This window comes from Puma concolor, chromosome A2, assembly GCF_028749965.1.
Source record: "Puma concolor isolate L17-30 chromosome A2, mPumCon1.1.hap2, whole genome shotgun sequence".
NCBI classification, from domain to species: Eukaryota; Metazoa; Chordata; class Mammalia; order Carnivora; family Felidae; genus Puma; species Puma concolor.
In genome coordinates this window covers 5,940,346-5,959,779 of record NC_141668.1, presented here as the reverse complement: position 1 = coordinate 5,959,779, position 19,434 = coordinate 5,940,346, and the positions used below count along the sequence as shown (strand labels likewise).

Genomic DNA, 19,434 nt, shown 5'->3' with positions numbered 1-19,434 from the left:
CAGATGTGCATGGTCTCGTAGGCTTCCCTGCTGATCGCAGTTTTTCCTCAGAAGCCCAACCAGTGGAGAACGAAGAGGTTTCGAGATCATGTCTTGCCACTCCCTGCTCAGTGGGCACCGTGTCTTGTTCACTGAGGGTGGCTGCAGTGCTGGAGGTGCTGGTCTGGGTCCTTGTGTCGCATAGGCCAGCTCCCTTGAGTAAAGACGCATCACAAACCCCTCTGAACATCTAACTTCCTGCCGGAGGCTGAGCCCTGCCTCAGGTGCACGCTGCCACCCCCTTGAGGGCATCCAGGTCACAGGGTCAGCATGTTCAGTAGCTTCTTCGCTAGGCACGTGTCATTTCAGGCCTTAACATCGTCTGATACCAGCCTTCCTGATTTTATAGACAGAGTAATAGCACCAAAAAGTGTCACATTGAAGTACATTTTCTTTGATTTGCCTTTTTTAAAACAGGATAGGAAAAACCTGTTGGAGACCCGATTGCACATCAGTGGCAGAGAACTGAGGTCAAAGTAAGTATCTGTTTGCCCGGCGCCCCGGCTGCTCTCGGCCCTTTTACATTAGCTCGACTGATCCTTTGTGACAGTCCCGTAAGAGAGACAGGGCAGGTGTTATTTATGCTCGCTTAGTGGAAGGGAAACAGGCCTCGAGGCCGCAGAACTTGACCAGGCTCACACTGCCAGTTAAGGGCAAAGCAAGAACTCAAGACTGGCACCACTCGCCTTCATTTCCCAGTGGAACTTGAGGTCCGTGGGAACGCCGTGCCTGCCACCTGACCGGCACTGGCCAGCGTGTCCTAATCCGCGAACGAGTGATATAAATAACTTGATATTCACCAGATCACTAGCTTCGACTTTTATTTCTTCGCGCACTGATAACTTGCTGTGACATTCAGCAAGGTGTTCTAGCCGATTTCAGGCTGTCGGCCCATCTGTAAAGAGAAAAAATACCCGTCACAGGCCAGTGAAATTTACCTTTTGAGGCCCGGTTGGTCAGGTCATCCACTTCTCGATTTTTAAATGGTAAGTGTCTTCACTACCTCCAGGGCTAGCCAGTCCTTGTTTGTGAAGCTAATTTTTCTCATTTCCTCTGGTCTACACCAGGGCCGTTAGGGATGGATTCAGGAAGCATCATTCATTCAGCACACATGCGCAGAAGATTGCTGGGAGCACCCCTCTATTATGGACTCCTCCAGGGAGTCCGCAGAAGGTGTAGAGAATGAATTTGCTCCTGACATGCAGCCAGGGCCCTCCTCTTCAAATGGATGTCCCGCCCAAGTGGTCTCCACACCATGAGGAAAGAGATAGTTTTAAAAAGGACATGGCCTCTTACACAGTCTCAAATAACCACCTAGGAACCACGAAGTGACGTTTGTGAGTCAGTAAATCGAAATACCAGAGTTTCTGAGTGGAATGTATGAAATAGCTGTCACGATTAAACTCTGTTTAACGGCTCATGACAAATTGACGGCCTGCAGCGGGTACCGGTTTATTTTACAGAATAGCTGAAACCTTCGGATTTCAAGAAAATTACATCAAAGTTGTCATCAACAAGAAACAGCTTCAACTAGGTATGTCATGGCAAAGTGCAGAATTTTAAATCGGGTTCATGTAATGACGCTGCATCTTTTTTCTCCCTCTTTTCCTGTTCACCGATTTCTAGTGGCTTTCTTGGACACACAGTCTAAAACTGATCGTCGTAGTGTTCGCTCAAATAAGCACGTAGAGCAGAAAGCAAGTTTTCTAATCAGCATTTACTATCTGTTCTGTGCTGGCGGGAAGAAAGACACTCATTACAGGCCTGAGGAAATGTTAGGGAATGGAGATGCAGAGGCCACGGCGGAAAGGTGGTGGTGCTGGTTCTCAAGCCGGGCGATTTTGCCACCCAGAGGACATCTGGCAATGTCTGGAGACGGTTTTGGTTGTCATGACGTGGTTGTGGGGTGCGGGTGGGGGCTTGTGCTCCTGTCACATAGGGAGTAGAGGCCAGGGACACTGCTCAACATCAGATCAGGCACAGAACAGCTCCCGTGACAGACTCACTTGGCCCACGATATCAGTAGTGCTGCTGTGCTCTGTGAACTTGTGCAGTGTTAGAATGTTCTTCCTAACAGAAGCAGGAAGCCACGGATGCTGGGGCGGGGCAGAGGGGGGTGGCGAGTGCGGCACGGCATATTTGGGTTTCAAAGGTCCCTTTGGCTGCCCTAGGGAGATGGACTTGAAGGAGGCACGAATAGACTTGGGCCACCAGTTCGCTGTTGCAGCAGTTTGGGCGGGCACTGCAGTCTGCTCCCAGTAAGTTCTTCTGGCTTAGAGAGTCAGGTTCACATCCTCGCTTGATGGAACACGGCCTGCACGCAGCCCTAGGCTTCCCTTCCAGCGTCTCCGTGAGCCATTTCCCGTTGTCTCTTGCAGGTGTCATAGACAGCTTTTCACTGTCATCTCTGTGACAGTGCTGTTTGTGGTATTCTTCATGGGTTGGAAATCCTTGATTTCGTCGTTATCAAATCCATCAATTTCCACCTTATCATTTGTGTTTTTTAATAGTTACTTCTCCACCCCCACCCCAGGGCCACACAGTTTTCTACATTTTCTTGTATTAGTTTAATCTGCGTGAGGTCTGTAATCCGTCCAGAGGCCCCCTTTATATTTAAAGGCTAAAGATCGAACTTATCTTGCCGTTGCCACACTGCCCTTCGGTGCCTCCTTTGTCAGATCGCTGTTTCTGCACTTCCTGTTGTTTCTTTTGACCTATAGGTTTATTCCTGGGCCAGAACCATAGAGGGTTTTCTGTTGGGGCGTAATTGACATGTAACATTTTATGAGTTCCAGGGGTACAGGGTAATGATTCGATGTTTGTATATATTGTGGAACGAGCACGACGATCTGTCGTCTCACGTAATTAATTTTTTTTTTCTTGTGAGAAGAACTTTTATTCTCTTAGCCACATCGAAATATAAAACACAGTATTGTTCGTTGTAGTCACCAGGCTGCACGTCAAACAGCCCAGGACGGACTTACTTTCTAACTGAAGTTTCTACCTTTTGACCACCTTCACCCGTAGGGTTCTATTACCGTGGCTTTGTTGTAGTTTTAAAATCTGGTAAAAGGAGTCCCCTTCTTGGCTCTTTTTTTTTTTTTTTAAGTTTATTTCGGGAGAGAGAAAGAACCAGCAGGGAGGGGCAGAGAGGGGGGGGTACAGAGGATCCAAAGCAGGCTCTGTGCTGACAGCCTGATGTGGGGCTCGAACCCATGAACTGTGAGATCATGACCTGAGCTGAAGTTGGACTGAGCCACCCAGGTCCCCCTTGGCTCTTTTTTATTAAGGTGACTTGGCCATTGGTGTATCTTTATTTTTCTACATTAGAATGGTTGCCGAGTTTCTCAAGAAAAAAATCCAACTGGAGTTTTCCAGAAAAACATTCCAATTTGTATGTTTATAGTTCATAATATTTCATTCTTTTAAAATCTGTATGTATGTGTGTTTATTCTTCATTTTGATGGTGGTCCATTTGCATCTTTGACTTAGTTTTTATTAGGTTTGTGTATTTGATTACTTTTTCATGGAACCAGGTTTTGATTAGTTTAATAAGCTCTTTTATTCTGGTTCATTGATTTCTGCCACTTTTTTTCCCGCGTTTATTTATTTTGAGAGAGAGAGAGACAGAGAGCGCACGCAAACGGGAGGGAGACCGAGAATCCCAAGCAGGCCCTGCGCTGCCAGTGTGGAACCCGACGTGGGGCTCGAACTCGCGAGATTATGACCTGAGCTGAAACCCAGAGTCGGATGCTTAACTGACTGAGCCACCCAGACGTCCCTCTGCCAGTAGCTTTATTTCCATTTTATGTGTGCAGAACCTGGGTCCTAGGAAATACGCACTTTACTCAGGGTCACAGAGCTATAAAGGGATAGAACCCAGGAGGTTTGCTTTCAACCGCCACCATAGATCTCCCGCTGTGCCCCACTGCACCGGGGCTTCTCGCCCGTTGCTGCGAACCCGGTGTGTGGTTCGTCCAGCTACAGGGGAGGAAACTTCACCAGTTGCTTTTACCCCCTGCCTAGCAGCAGCTGAATTACACGTGCTGTCACCAAGTCCGTCGCGCAGTGGCTCGCAAGTACTCCGGCAGGTTTAAGAGCTCACGTAGGGACACGGAGAATAGACCGCTTTCCAGCTTCAGTGGCTCTTTTCGTAATGAGCATTTCCGATTTGTGCAGGGAAAACTCTTGAAGAACAAGGAGTGACGCACAACGTGAAAGCAATGGTGCTTGAACTGAAACAGTCTGAAGAGGATGTGAGGAAAAACTTCCAGGTTGAAGAAGAAGAGCAAAATGAAGCCGAACTAAAAGAAAAAAGAATCCAGAGGACCAAGAGAGGCCTGGAGATCTTGGCGGAGAGAGGTACACAGCACTCTGGGCTCTTTATCTCACTCAGGGTCTTACAGGCGGTGGCAGATCAGACCTGGGGGGGAGGGCGGGGAGGGGCAGGGGGCTCACCGTTCTTATGGGCTCTTGTGCCCCACGGTCTAGTAGTTCAGTGTCCCCATCACTGCTTTTTAGCGTCGAACTAACGGGGTTCCTTTCGGCTTTGTTGCAGCTGAGATGGTGGTGGATCCAGAAACCACGCCGTACTTAGACATAGCTAACCAGACGGGCAGATCCATCAGAATTCCCCCTTCAGAAAGAAAAGTAAGGACTATAGAAATTTGTGGCTCGCGCTTTGATTGGCTGTCCAGAACAGAAGTGGTTTGCTAGTTCTTTTATCTTGGACTATTAGAAAGGATTAGAAATAGCTTTCTGGTTGAGCATATAAACGGGATGTCACCATATGGTGAGCACCTGGGTACAGCGGACTCACCCTGTGATTTTCAGTGCAGTGGAACGGGACAGCATGATTGCACTGTCCCGCGGCGGTGACTTGGAACATTCCTGAGTAATGTGACGCACTGCCTTCAGCATAAGTGGCTTCCCGGGGCAGTGGTAGCTTTGATGTGGTGTTTTCACTAGAGAGCCATGTCCCCCAAGGGATGGATCGGGGGGGGGGGGCTGGGGTGGGGGCTCTGTAACTTGGGAAGAGTCTGACAGGCGATTCTGCCATCTCACGCCAGTCCCCCAGTCCCCCTTTCCGTGTTCGCTAGCTTGGAATAGGCAGAAGGTGGTTGTCTCCTGGAACATACCCAAGCTGGTCTTTTATGGCAGCGTTCTACAGCTGCGACCCCGAGATGAGAGAGCTAGAGTCCAGGACCTTCTTAGAAAGAAGAGCTAGAATGACGGTGGGCCAAGTCCATTTTAATTTTTGTCTTTATTTTTTTTTAATGCTTATTTATGTTTGAGAGGAAGCACAAGCAAGGGAGGGACAGAGAGAGAGAGGAAGACAGAGGGAGACGGGATCCGTCAGCTCACAGGCCGATGCGGGGCTGTGTGTCACCAACCGTGAGATCGTGGCCTGGGCCAAAGTTGGAGCTTAGCCGACTGAGCCACCCAGGCGCCCCCTAATTTTTCCGTCTTTAAAAGACAAGTTTGTGTAGGTCTCACGATATGAATTACTCCCTTGAAAGTGAAGGATTAAAGTCACGTTTTAAGAAGAGGACTTTGTAGCCATCAGTGGGTTGATCGGTGTTTGTTTTTAAATGTTGGTGATTATTCGCCACAGCTCTCTTATATTAAATGACGATATCCAGATCTTTTCCGAAAACATTTACAAGACTGAATTATAAACTCAAATCTAAATATCGATGAACTTAAAGCATTTTCTGCATTACTTTTTTTTTTTTTTTTTAAAGTAAGCTCTATTCCCAGCATGGGGTAGGAACTCATGACCCCAAGACCAAGAGTCACATGCTCTACTAACCAAACCAGGCAGGCGCCCCTGGATTGCCTTTTAAAAATTGTTTTAGAGGGGCACCTGGGTGTCTCAGTCAGCTGAGCATCTGACTTCAGTTTAGGTCTCAATCTCACGATTCAGGAGTTCGAGCCCCACATGGGGGCTCTCTGCTGTCAGCCTGTCAGCTCAGAGCCTACCTACTTCATTCAGATCCTCCATCCCCCTCTCTCCGCCCTTCCCCTGCTTGTGCTCTCCCCCAAATAAATAAATATGTAAAAAAAATAATAAAAAATAAAGAAAACTTTTTTTAGAAATATTAGAGTTGACAGTTCAGAAAAAACTTTGTCAAGACTAGAAAGTGAAATGAATATGTTTTCTAAAAAGGATACAAACAAGCATCTCTGGTTACTTCTTTATGTGTTCAGTCTTCGAGAGTACTAGAAATCCATCTAAGTCACCAGGTACTAAAATAAACTGCTGGAAACAAAGGGGGCAGGTGCTGGCTGTGACCGTATCAGTCACATTGAATTGAGTGCTTGATCTCAGCATTTTGATGAAATGAAAGCATTGATTATATTTTTCTTAATTTCGGCTTTTAGATTCAGTTGTGATCTTGTTGTCATTGTTTTTTTTAATCTTTATTTGATTTCTTTAGACATACTGTGCTTTTAATAGAATTTGTTTTATTATAGTTTAAAGTGATGTTTTTTTTTAAATCCGTATTTTTTTCTAGGCCCTTATGTTAGCTATGGGATATCATGAGAAGGGCAGAGCTTTCCTGAAAAGAAAAGAATATGGAATAGCCTTGCCATGTCTGTTGGATGCTGACAAATATTTCTGGTAGGCGCTTTTGTATTTGGTGAATACCAGTTATAAGGAAGATTTCCCAGTTAAGGAAGGTCTTCCGGTTTTAAGGAAGGTCTTCCCTGTGAAGAATTTTATAGACATACGCACTTACTGTCCTTACGGCAAGCATGCGGGACATAGGTCTGGGTTTTGTGATGCATCGGTAGCCTGCCCCATCCATCACGCAGGCCCCATCAGCTTTTCCCCTCGTGGTTTTGGTGTGGATGTTGATGATCATTCCCCAAATCTGTTGTTTTATCAGGGGCTGCAAAACACTGATACCTCCTGCATTTACTGCCGGGATTTTCCTGGGAAGAAATATTTTTCCTCATCAGCTAATTGGGTTACAGTCAGGTACAGTTTGTACAGAAAGAATAAAAAGCTCGGTTCTTCCCTCTTGTTTTCTTGTTTTCAGAATAAATGAGCGGCTTCCCTAGACTTCTCCAAAGGGGATATCGGCAGTGAATTGGGTTTTCTTTTTCTTTCTTTTTTTTTTTTTTTTTTTTAAAATACGTGTGAACTCATGGACTTTAACACATTCGATGTATTTCAAACCTCAGTGCTTTAAATTGACCGTCTTTGGCCAGCAAGTGGGTCCTGGCTGTCTTTCATGTTTTTGACCTGATCCCAGCGGTCTTGGTCTCTGGTGTTCCAGACGCCTCCTGCCCATTCCCTGCCCCAGGCCAGGAAGCAGCCGTTTCCCAAGGATTCCTAATTCCTCTTAATGGCAAAAGGCACTGAGAGACTATAATCCTGAAAGAAGAAACATTTGAAAATTAGACTTGAGATTTAAGAATGGTCCAAAGTTAACAACATTCGGGTAATTTCTTCCCCCATTTTGACGAATTCCCCCAAGATGTGTCGTACACGTCAAGAAAATCAATACAGATGTTTACGGTTTGCCAAACGTACTAGCACCCTCGGGCTTTAAGTGAACAAATCCCAATTTAAACTGACTTAAGAAAGGGGATTTGTTGTTTCGAATATTTGGGAGAAGGAGGCGAATCTGAAAATAACTAGAACGAGGGCTTGGTGCCTTTTGGGTTTTCTTACTCTGCTGGTCTCTGCTTCTATGCTGGTTTCATTTTCTTCGACTAGACACGGTGCAGGCGGTAAGTTAGGTCCCTCAAACTCAGATACGGTTTCTCGTTTCCTTCCATAATTGTTTGTAACTTTTGGTTAGGAAAATTTCAAGTACACATAAAGATTAGTATAGTGAATTCCTATACACTCTTAATCCAGCTTCAGCAGTTACCAAGACGTGGTTGACCTTGATTTGTCTGCATGAGCCTTTCTTCATCTTTTTATCCCAGATAAATCCTTGAAATGATTTTCGGGTCTCCAGGAACCCCTGAATAAAAATAACCGTATCTCCAGTTCACAGTACGTTAACGTGTTCAGTAAGCAATACGTATTCTAATCCAGGAACAAGTGCCAGTGCCTCAGCAGAGAATGACACTTTTTGTGCCTCTGAAGCTCTATTTGGGCTACCTTATTGGCATACGTTGGGTGCGAGTGCTTCCTCTTGGTAGAGACGAGCGCTGACACACGTCAGGGATGTGCGTGTGTTGTTTCCTTTCCCACGTGATGATTTCCCACCTTCACGGTGGCCAAAAGTCCCGTCCCAGCTCTCTGTTCTACATCTGGAGGGATGGTAGGTAGTACGACCACGAGTAGTTTCTTCCCCTGTTTAAAACTACAAGTGAGAGTTCTGCTTTGGGCCATGATGGAGTCACAGTGACTGGACTTACCCTGTCACCGAAAACAACTGAAAATTTGGGCCAGGTGTCTGAAAACTCGAGTTTCTGGGCAGTACAGGACAGCGGTCGCTAAGGTGGAGGAACAGACTAGGGGAGCCCTGTGATTGTTTCAGCTGGCTGCCCAGAGCATCTCTAGACTGCAGTGCAGGGAGGAGAAACCCAGATGCAGCCTCCTGGTCCCGCCGGAGTCGAAGCCAGGAATCCAAGGAGGCCAAGATGTGAGAGGAGAGAGAGCTGCCTCTGCCTGAGGGAGGATGTCAGAGAGCTTCAGCGGGTCTCGTTGGAGTATTCTGTTGAGTAACGATCAGGACACGCGTGTGAGGAAACTACCCAGGGCAGGGGAAAACCCCGCCCGAGTGGAACAGAGAACAGTCTTCAGAGTTCGGAGGGCCGAGAATAATCTGCGTTCCCGCCAGCCACAGTGGGAATCTTTTTGGTCACAGGCCGTCGCACAGAATTCAGAAGGGTATTGCCTCAGCAATAGGCCAAAATTCTCTCCAAGGGCTGCTGTGGTCCCACCTAACCAAGCTTAAAAGCAAGCCTTAAAAGGATCACGTGGTTTTCAAGTAACTGCCTCTCAGACAAAGCTCAGTAATACTTCCAGCAATACAGAAACATCCAGTTGCCAGTTAAGAACTAGCAGTCCTGCAAAGAAGCAAGCAAACAGAACCCCACACTAAGGAGAAAGACCCAGTCAATGGAAACAGACTCGGAAGACAGAATTAGTAAGCGGGGACATTAAGACGGTTACTAGAACTGCGTTCCATATGTTCAGGAAGGTAAAGGACAGACGGAGCATGTTAAATAGACCCCTGGAAGACACACTGAAGACCCACGTTGGAATTGCAGAGATGAAAAACCCCACGTCTGAGGTGAAAAGCATCGGGTGGGATTAAGTGTACATCGGACCCCACAGAAGAAAAGATGGGTACACGTAAAGGTGAGGCAACAGAAATGATCCAACAGGAAGCTGAAAGGACTAAAAAAAAAAAAAAAGCGGGGGGCGGGGGGGCACATCATCCACAAGTTATAAAGCAGCCTCAGATGACCCTATTTGTGGATAATTGTAGGCCCTGAAAAAGGCAGCTGGGACAAAAAAAAAAAAAAAAAAAGGCCTCAAATTTTCCCAGTTTGATGAAAACCCGTAACCCCCCAGATAAAAGGACCATAATGAATCCTAAGTAAAAGAACTATGGAAAAACTACACCAGGGCATACTGTGATCCAGTTCCTTAAGGCCAGTGATAAAAAAGACTTCTTAGCCAACCTTCCCTGAAAGAAAATGGAGATACGTACGCTTAGCTTACGTTTCTTGAGACTAGTATCTTTATCTTACATAAAAATTTTGAACTCATAAGGCAAACAGAATAAGTTTCTGTTAAGTAACTGACTTCAGCCCAAATGGGATTTAATTTTTCTAAAGGTAGGCTCAGTAGGCTTTATTTAAATAAACGTTGCTCATTTAGGTATTTCAATTAATGTTTTTTAACATGAGAACTTTTTGACTGCTGATTGTGAAAGCCGCTAAAACCACAAGCTGAAGCGGTATTAATAAAAATATATTCTATGGTACAATTTGATACAAGGCTTTGAAAATTTTGTTTTTTTCTGAGGGATCCAATCAGGTTCAATGACAGGCCTAAGAGTCTCAGAATTACTACATATAAGCAATGATTTTGTGGTCTCTTACAGGCCTCTCTATGAATAGAAAGTGTTGTTTTTAAAACTAAAAGAATGAAATGTATTTCTCAGCTGTGAGACTGGTGTTTGTTTTCATGCTGCACAGTACTGCGTTCGGGCTTGAACTTGTACACAGGCTTCTATGCCTACCTGAAATGAGGCAGTTCCTGCCCTTGCCCTTCGTGCTTATTAAACAGGAATGAGCCTGTGCACACATACAAGATATTGAAAACTGTGACAAAATGTCCCCTGCTTTCTTAGGGATGGCAGGATAATCTTCTGTCACAGAGACAGAGGGAGTCTAGAAAGTAAGATCACCTTGGACATAAGATCCTTCCTCTTCCCTCAAAGGCAAGTTCTCAGGCTGAGCAGGCATTCTGAGAAAGTGCCCCTGCCCAGAGGGGGCGCCTGGGTGGCTCAGTTGGTTGATCCTCCAGCTTGGGCCTAGGTCATGATCTCAGGGCTCACGAGTTCAAGCCCCACGTCGGGCTCTGTGCTGATGGCTCAGAGTGTGGAGCCTGCTTCAGATTCTGTGTCTCCCCCTCTCTCTGCCCCTCCCCTGCTCACGCTCTGTGTCTCTCTGTCTCTCAATAATAAATGTTAAAAAAAAAAACAAAAAAAAAAGTGCCCATGCCCAGCCATGCAGCTGCACGTGCACGTGTGTAAGATACGGTGCGTATGTTACAAAACCTTCACAAAGAGGAGAGAAGCCTGCTTTGGCATATTTCTCTTGCATACGCATGTAGACTGTCCTGGGCGCACCCCCGAGGCCTGACATTCCACTTAGGAGACTCCTGCTTTACAGGGTAAATGCCGCCATCGCATTTCATGGGTTTTTCTTTTTTTCTTCAGGCAGATTTTGATGGGCAAGGTGGGAAGCTTGAGGGCATTTGGACTTTGCAGTTTGATACAAGAGCAATCTTATTTTTTTTTATAGAATACCCGTGAAAACAAACAGCCAAGACCTTTCTCTTTTAAAAAAAAAACGTTTTTAATGTTATTTTTGAGAGAGAGATACAGAGTGTGAGCGGGAGGGGCAAAGAGAGAGGGAGACATAGAATCCGAAGCATTCTGATGTGGGGCTCGAACTCACAAACCGTGAGATCCCAAGTCGGATGCTTGACCGACTGAGCCACCCAGGCGCCCCCCAAGGTTGTCTAGGTGTAACACACGATTCCAAATATTTTCCTTCCTTGTCGACGAGGAGGTTCAGATTTCAGGTCTGGATTTGCATGATGAATTTCTAAAAATCACATTTAAAATAAATAATCTTGATGTCCATCTTTGTCAACATATCATTGTCTTGTTTTCTCCCTTTCTCTGGACCTGGGGTTAGCCCTGCTGCGACAGCTACAGAGTGGCATTTAGCCTGTACCTGGGCCCCCACATCCGTAAGCTTTTGGAGCCTGGCATTTTCTGGATCGTTTTTCCTCCCACCTTGCCTGTGATTGCATATGAATACCTTGTTTTCACCAGTTGGGGCGTTCCCAGTAAGCAGTGATTTTTTTTGGGTGTGTCTTTAAAGCACTGGTTCTTAGCTTTGGCTGTATGTTAGAATCACCCAGGGAGATACTCGACATACAGCATCCAGGCCCTATCTCCAGACGTTTCTATTACAACTTGATGTAGATGGAGTCTCAGCATCAGTATTAACCAAAACAAAAAAGAAAAAAGAAAAAATTGCTCACTTCCAGGTGATTCTGATTTGGAGTCAGGGTTGGAAACCTTTGCTTTAAACCATGGTCTCCTCATGTTTGCTGACGGGTTTTGACACGGTGACCCCAATTTCCACTTCCTGCTGAACGTCTTTCCCGGCACAGCAAGTCTGTGCGTGTGTTTATGCCCAGGGCAGATGGTATTAGACCGTTATTCCTGAGCCCTAACTGCTTTTTCCCCATTGGGAGGATTCAGCTTATAAATACAGCTCCCTTCGCAAACATAGGGGTCTGTGCTTTAGAGCAGCCGGTCTTTGGAAATACAGCGAAACCTGGAAAAGACTTGCAGAAATTCAGAAAAGGTTGTTAATGCTCCCTTTGTGTGCTGTCCCCCCCCCCCCCCCCCCACCCAGTGAGTGCTGCAGGGAGCTGTTGGATACGGTAGATAACTATGCAGTGCTCCAGCTGGACATAGTGTGGTGTTACTTCCGCTTGGAACAACTGGAATGCCTTGACGACGCAGAAAAAAAACTAAACTTGGCTCAGAAATGCTTCAAAAATTGTTACGGAGAAAACCATCAGAGGCTGGTCCACATAAAAGTATGTTACTGTACTTTGTTTATGTATCATTGAGCCCATGTCTAGAACTTGAGCTGCATTCCTGTTAAATATTCCTGTTGGAGATGGCCGCCAAAAGGCGATTTGATGGTCGCATGCATGGTGCTCGTTTTATGCGCTTTTTCGGTGGGGTGGTTAAATGTTCTACAAGGTGGGCTGCTCGGTGTGTAGCCAGAGGAACACAGTTTTCCAGCCACAAAACCCCCGCTGACGGTCACCCCGACCAAGAGAGCTTGGTGACTGTGTTCGGTAGAGTCTCGTGGAAGATTTAAATGCAGGAAAAAAATAGACATTTTGAATGGTAACAGTTCCCACGAGTGAGTCACAGCTCAAGAACTGTGATTTGAATAGGATTTTTCTAAGGTGATTTCCACAGGTCAGCAGAATTCTGCTTGGAAATCTCAGGGCAGCATAAAACCTCCCTGGTTTGGGTTTTTGTGTACTTCCTTCCCCTCCAGGAGGAATAAACGTTTTCGTTACGCTGTTTTGCCCCTGTGGGGATGAAAGGGATTACAAGGGTGAACATTACAGCTCTGTAATTAGAAACAAGACCATTTTATTCTTTTTTCTTCCCCAATAATTTTAGGGGAACTGTGGGAAAGAGAAGGTGCTGTTTTTAAGACTTTACTTGCTTCAAGGTATCCGAAATTATCACAGTGGAAACGGTGAAGAGGCTCGTGAGTATCTCAACAAGGTAAGAAAGTGAATACTCCAAAGTGGTAACTGTTTTCACCTACCTTTTTTTTTTCATCCCCCAAAGTTAAGTATTTCATAAACTCAGCAGTTTGTGACTCGTAAAGGACATGCATGTATCTCCCATGTTCTCTGCCTCATACATACCACAAACGTACTTGTATCCGTTAGGGTGTAGGTGAGATGCTGTGATAAGGAAACCTCAACAAGACAGTGGCTGTAATTGGCTAGAAGTTTCCATGCCTGTCTGCCATCTGGCAGTGGAGAGGTGAGCAGGCGGGGTCAGTAGAGCAGCTCCGCCAGCCTGTGTGCGGCAGCCAAGGATGCTCCTGTCAGTCCCCTTCCAGCCAGCAGAGGGGGCAAGAGAGAGAGTCCAGGGCGGCCTCGGGAAGGGCCGGAAGTTGGGGCTGTCACTCCTGCTACGTGCCCCTGGACGTGCCCCTGGCCGGGACTTAACCCCTTGGCTACACCCAGTTGCAGGAGGGGGTGAGAAATGCCATGTGCACAGCTCCAGTTCAGGGGATTTGATTACATAAACGGGGGAGATAGTGGATACCGGCCCCTCCCATGATACTCCAGAGGCCTGTTGCCTTCTGTTACATTATGATACATCACATGCACAGCGTGGGATCTGTAGGGATCTGTAGAGATCTGTATTGTACTCGAGCTAGTTGATGACAGGTAGAGTTGAAGAGTTTTTATCTAAAATCTGACACAGCCCTCAATCACATAGGGTACAAGCTAATTTCTTTCAGGCTTTAGCCTTGTGTTCAGCTTTAATGTTGTTATAGTTAATGATTCGTGTATTTTTTCCTTGTCTGCAGGCACGTCAACTCTTTAAAGAGCTATATATTGATCCATCAAAAGTTCACAATTTGTTGCAGTTGGGATTTACTGCCCAGGAGGCCCGGCTTGGCCTGAGGGCATGTGACGGGAACGTGGACCACGCGGCTGCCCACATTACCAACCGCAGAGAGGTACCTTAACGTGGTCTCGGCGACACTGGGGCTCGCCTTTGCGTAGGTGTGAAACTCGAGGCAATAGTAAGCCTGTTTCCAAAACGCTATAGCTCTTGGATTAGAAGGAAGAGAAAAAGATTATTCCATGGTAGTTATTAACAACAAGGAGCTCTTTATACTTCGGACTGGGAAGAAACAGGAGAAACTTGTCTCATTTAATTGAATTCATCTTCAGGCAGCGTGGTTTCCTCAGTTTTATTTTCTGCTGCGGCGGCAGTAGCTCCTAAGTGTGTTGTCCAGGTAGCCTGTCTGTGCGGGTCTTTGCTCTCTTTCTCTCTCTTTGCTTACCATGGTAGATTCCGGAAACCAGTTTAAAGGGGGGCTTTGGGGGCGCCTGGGTGGCGCAGTCGGTTAAGCGTCCGACTTCAGCCAGGTCACGATCTCGCGGTCCGTGAGTTCGAGCCCCGCGTCAGGCTCTGGGCTGATGGCTCAGAGCCTGGAGCCTGTTTCCGATTCTGTGTCTCCCTCTCTCTCTGCCCCTCCCCCGTTCATGCTCTGTCTCTCTCTGTCCCAAAAATAAACGTTGAAAAAAAAATTAAAAAAAAAAAAAAATAAAGGGGGGCTTTGTTTTCCCTTGGAGCCGTAGCTGTAGTTTGGGATGGCATTCTTAGCTGGAAACGTGAGTCAAGTCATAGGAGCAATTAACATTATGAAGGCGAAGGGACAAAACTATAATCATTTGGAACAATTATAAATAAGTAGATTTTCGGGGGCACCTGGATGGCTCAGTGGGTTCAGCATCCAACTCTTGACTTCGGCTCAGCTCATGATCTCACGGTCTGTGGGTTCGAGCCCCACATCTGTCAGTGCAGAGCCTGCTCAGGATTCTCTGCCTCCCCCGCTGTCTGCCCATCGTCCACTTTCTCCCTCTCTCTCTCTCTCTCTCTCAAAATAAACATTAACAAAAATAATTAAGTAGATTTTGGAGCTGGAGGGCATGTTACCATATCTAATATGCTAGTTTTCAGTAAAAGAGTATTTGGTCGGGAAAGCCCAGTGTGGTCCCTGGCCTGCCTGGTGCTGGAGCGGGAGTGGATCCGTGGGCCAGTTACACAGCAGCCAGTCTGAAGGGCTGTTTTGGGTTCACCTTTTAAGACCCCAGCTGGTAGCTACCTTTCTGTCTGCTGGTCTGCCGACTGCCCTCCTGATCATGGTCCGTTGGGTCTTGCTGTAGAAGTCAGTGAGTGGGTAAAGGCAGAGACTTGGAAAAGCTAAGTTTTGTGTGTTTTTGCATTTCACACAGTCTTATTCAGTACTAGGGTGCCTGGCTGGCTCGGTCGGTAGGGTGTGCAGCTCTTGATCTCAGGGTCGTGAGTTCAAGCCCCACATTGGGGATAAGGCTTAAAAGTAGATGAATAAATAAACAAGTTCAGTACTAGGAGAAAAGCAAGCATGGCTGAGACTGCATTTGTTAATTTTGATTGTAAGATTTCACTAGCATTTGGAAAGCCAGCATTTTAAAATGAGACACTGAAAAATATTTCTCATAATCTTTCCTTACATTTGTATATACTTTAGAGTTTATAAAAAACATTCTCAGGGTCATGACGTCATTCAGTTCTGCCTGTGATCGCCTGAGGCCGCTGGGGCAGATAATTATCAGTTTTACAGATGAGGAAAATGGGGCTCAGCGGTTGACGTTTCTGGGGTTGTGGGTCAAACCAGTGGTAAAACCTGAACTAAGACTCTGGTTTTCTCATGCACTTTCCACGCCCATCTGACAGCAGCATTCTGATGAGTTTTTACCAAAGGTTCTGAAAAGCCAAGAGATACTGTGAGGGGGCAAAAATGACCACTTCCTGACTTTATAAGTAGCAAAAATAAATGTTAAAGAACAGTGGAGTCCTACCGTAGTGCATTTACTGAACCAAGTCCTAAGCCCTTGGAGAAAATCAAGGGCAAGATGGTGTATGCAGAGCGGTTGACCCGGTTCACTCTTGGATCCGGTAGACATGTATCAGGGTGCTTTGGGTTGAGAGCAATAAAAACCCCAATCCAAACTGGCTTAAACTCTGGGCAGGAAATTACTGGCCTGCTTCGCTGCTCAGAGGCAGCATGAGTCTCCCTCAGGTTAGTTGGGCCAGTGGCTTCCCCCCGGGGCGGAGAGCTTGGCTTCCGGGTCTGTCCACTGTCTGTAGTCAGGGTCCTCTCCTCACCCCAGGAGCTCGGTCTGCGCTTCAGAATCATCTGAGCAACCCCGAGCTGCTTGCTGACTGGCTGCCTTCTAAGCAGTCACTGTGGGGGCGGAGGAGGGAAGACACTCGAACCCCCCCACCCCCCACAGCCCTTCCTGGGGCCTCCCCGGGGCTCGTCCGAGTACAGGCTGGTTCCCCTTCGGGCCAAAGCAGCAGACACCGAGGTGGCCGCAGTGCTGAAGGGCTGGGCGGCAGGGAGAGGCGGATGTCCCCGTTCCCCCGACGCCCCCGAGCCCGCTCCGCATGGGAGGCTGGGCTGGGTACCCGGCACACGGTGCAGTGCGGTTGGTCTGCTTTGTGTCTCCGGTTTCTAGTATAAAGAGAAACGTCAGAAAAGATTGTGTATCCTCTTGTGTACCAACACGAATAAGAGCTGGTGTAGACATTTGTAATTAAACAGAACTCCGTGAGGCTCCAACTCAGTCTCAGGTCTGTGTGACGTGAGCCCCGTGTCTCCCGGCTGGCTGCGTCTTGCTCTGGGTTCCAACGCCATGCACGTTTCTTAGCCCCGCCCCCTTTTTTTTTTAATGTTTATTTATTTTTGAGACAGAGACAGAGCATGAATGGGGGAGGGTCAGAGAGAGAGGGAGACACAGAAGCAGAAGCAGGCTCCAGGTTCGAGCTGTCAGCACAGAGCCCGACGCGGGGCTCGAACTCACTGACTGTGAGATCATGACCTGAGCCAAAGTCGAAGGCCCAACCGACTGAGCCACCCAGGCGCCCCTTCTTAGCCCTTTGAAATACGAGTGGAAGAAGCCAAAATCGGAAGCGGTGATGGGCAGGGTGAAGGCAGCTTGGGCGGGGGGGGGGGGGGAGGTGCGAACAAAGGTGGAAACGTGAGGGCCACGGAATCGCTCTGCTGGCCTGCGTGGCTGTGGCGCCGGCAGGATGGGGGCAGCTTGGGGGCGTGGGGGCCGGGGGGCGAGGAAGGGGCACCGGCACCTGATCGGGTGGGACTCGGGGCAGGGGTGAGATGGCCCGGCCTCGGCCTGTGCGGGGTGCCGCGGCAGTGCTGGGGTGGGGGACTCACAACAGATGAACCCAGGTGAAGGGGGCTGGCCCGCCGCGATGCTCCTGGTGATGCAGGTGCTTACCGGCACCTTGTCCGCTTTGAAACAGGAATTTAGTCTAAGAACGCCTTCGTCCCCGGGGGTGTTTGGGGGAGTCACTCGGTTCTGTGAGTCCTCCTGCTGACTCTGCGGGAATTTCTGGCTGCGCCGTGAGGACTCCTTTCTTCCTAAGAGATGAGGCCACGGCCCCCCCGTGTGCAAGAAGATGGGGGGCACTTGGTGCTTGGGGTGAGCCACGGAGGTAGGAACAGACCTAACAGAGGAGAGAGAGCCATCTTCTCCGCTGTTCTCTCTGTGTCGGGTGAGAACTGGCCATGTCCAGAATTGTGCAGAAGCCCTCACCCCAGCTCTGCAGTCAACTGTGACCTTGGTCCGCAGGCCACTTAACTTTCTTTAGAGATTTTCTGTCTTCTCATTGGCAAAATGATGAGGTTGGATTAAACTAGTGCTTTTCAGAGTTGTTTTAGCTTGTTTTGTTATCTGTCAGCAAAATCCGTTTTTTAAAAATTACATTTGTTTTCAAAAATTCTGAACTCTCTTCTGTGGGGCTGGGATGGGAGAGAAAAGGCTAGAACTCTCCACAGCCCTTCTCAGACTCTCGCGGCAACAGTAGGCACTTACGAGACCCGGGGTCAAGAACTGTGGGACTAGATGACCTTTGTCACCTAACATTGACCATTCTGGAGGTTTTAAATAGGCTAATAGGCCCTAGGAGGCATCTGAGTCCCTGCTGCCTGGAGTGGGGTGGGTCGGGTCTGCAGCTCTGCGGTCACCTGGGACACTGCCCCCAACCTCCATTCAGAGTCCACCATTTTAACAAGATCCCCGGGGATTAATGAGGGGCCAGGAAGTACCACCCCCCCCCCCAGCCCCCCAGAGAGGGTCCATCCGCTTCTCTGGCCTGGCGGCGATGAGTTCCCTGGTTCCGAGTGGCCTGTTCTGGTCGGGATGGCGGTGACTAAGAAGCACTGTCTTCCGGGCCTGGAGGGAGGTCTCTACCCCCACGGGCCCTGCCCCAGGGACAGCGCGTGCCCCCTGCCCTTGCAGCCCTCATGCTCTTGCTTGGGTGAGACGTGCGGAGCGGTTCACTCCCCTTTTGTTACTCGCTTGGCCCGTCGACCCCAAGAATCCTACAGAGCATACCGAGAGGTCTCCCTACGGAATCCCAGTCCCCAACTCGGTGACTTTGCTGTTTTCCTAAAGGAATTGGCCCAAATAAGGAAAGAGGAAAAAGAGAAGAAAAGACGCCGGCTGGAGAACATAAACTCTTTGAAAGGAATGGGCTACTCTACTCACGCGGCCAAGCAGGCCCTGCATCAGGCCAGCGGGAACCTGGACGAAGCCCTGAAGGTAGTGCGTCCTCCGGGGCCTCTTGGCCTGCCCTGAGCGCCCCTGGTGTGGCCGCGGGGCCCCTTCTTCCCTTGACCTCCTCTCCCGTGTCCCCCGCGGCACACGGAGCCCCCCTCCCAGGGCCTTTGTCCCCAGTCCTGGTATGGATCTCAGGGTCCGTTCTCGTTCTCGGACCCAGTGATGGGGCCAGAAGGACAGACCCCACCTCGGTGCCCGCCCACTGTTGAGCAGTGTCCGTGGGGCAGAACTCTGCGTGAGGTTTCTGTTTGCAGCACCAGGGGTTGGCAGGGACGCAGGGAGGGGACGGTGATGAAAGTTGCAGTATAGTTTTCTTTTCATTAAAACGTTTTATTTGAATATCGTGTTGTTTCTTGATGCAGTCAGTACACGCTGACCTCAGGGAGCACAGAGTGTTGGGGAGACAGAACACAGCGGAGCGCGGCCGCCGTGTGCGAGCACAGCACGTCGGGGGCGGGGCTGCAGCTGCGTTGTGGGGGATCACGCCCCCGGGGGGCAGACATGGGGCACGCTGAGGGGAGCGGGAGCCCCGGGGAGCTGCCGGGGTTGTGCTTGCCGGAGGCTGAGGCCGGGAGGGCGGGCGTCACCTTGTCGCCCTGCCGAGGGGTTCCTGCTGGAGCCTGCCCTGCCCTTGCCTTTTATTCTCACGACCTCCTGTCCATTCCCCAGAGGTTTCCACAAGTAAATGTTTACCTATATATTATATA

The 19,434-nt window shown here is 48.4% G+C and overlaps 2 protein-coding genes across 5 annotated transcripts in view; one reads left to right on the top strand and one right to left on the bottom strand.

The window, feature by feature from the left end:
* Positions 1-19,434, top strand: part of NUB1 (negative regulator of ubiquitin like proteins 1) — a 28,971-nt gene that overhangs the window by 6,813 nt on the left and 2,724 nt on the right. The window contains exons 4-12 of the mRNA XM_086686024.1: positions 457-515; positions 1,503-1,573; positions 4,219-4,401; positions 4,598-4,689; positions 6,558-6,664; positions 12,178-12,364; positions 12,969-13,076; positions 13,900-14,052; positions 18,563-18,709. Of these exons, the coding sequence (XP_086542150.1) occupies positions 457-515; positions 1,503-1,573; positions 4,219-4,401; positions 4,598-4,689; positions 6,558-6,664; positions 12,178-12,364; positions 12,969-13,076; positions 13,900-14,052; positions 18,563-18,709 (1,107 nt within the window). The remainder of the gene's footprint in view (positions 1-456; positions 516-1,502; positions 1,574-4,218; positions 4,402-4,597; positions 4,690-6,557; positions 6,665-12,177; positions 12,365-12,968; positions 13,077-13,899; positions 14,053-18,562; positions 18,710-19,434) is intronic.
* WDR86 (WD repeat domain 86) overlaps positions 14,653-19,434 on the bottom strand; it is a 31,126-nt gene continuing 26,344 nt past the window's right edge. Inside the window, exon 6 of one of the 4 annotated variants that reach the window (XM_086686056.1) lies at positions 14,653-15,434. In XM_086686056.1, coding sequence (XP_086542182.1) covers positions 15,411-15,434 — 24 coding nt within the window. In that variant the 3' untranslated portion in view covers positions 14,653-15,410. Of the gene's footprint in view, positions 15,435-17,047; positions 18,557-18,821; positions 19,421-19,434 lie in introns of those variants that run through there. The other 3 variants (XM_086686047.1, XM_086686071.1, XM_086686039.1) reach the window with 3 other exon arrangements.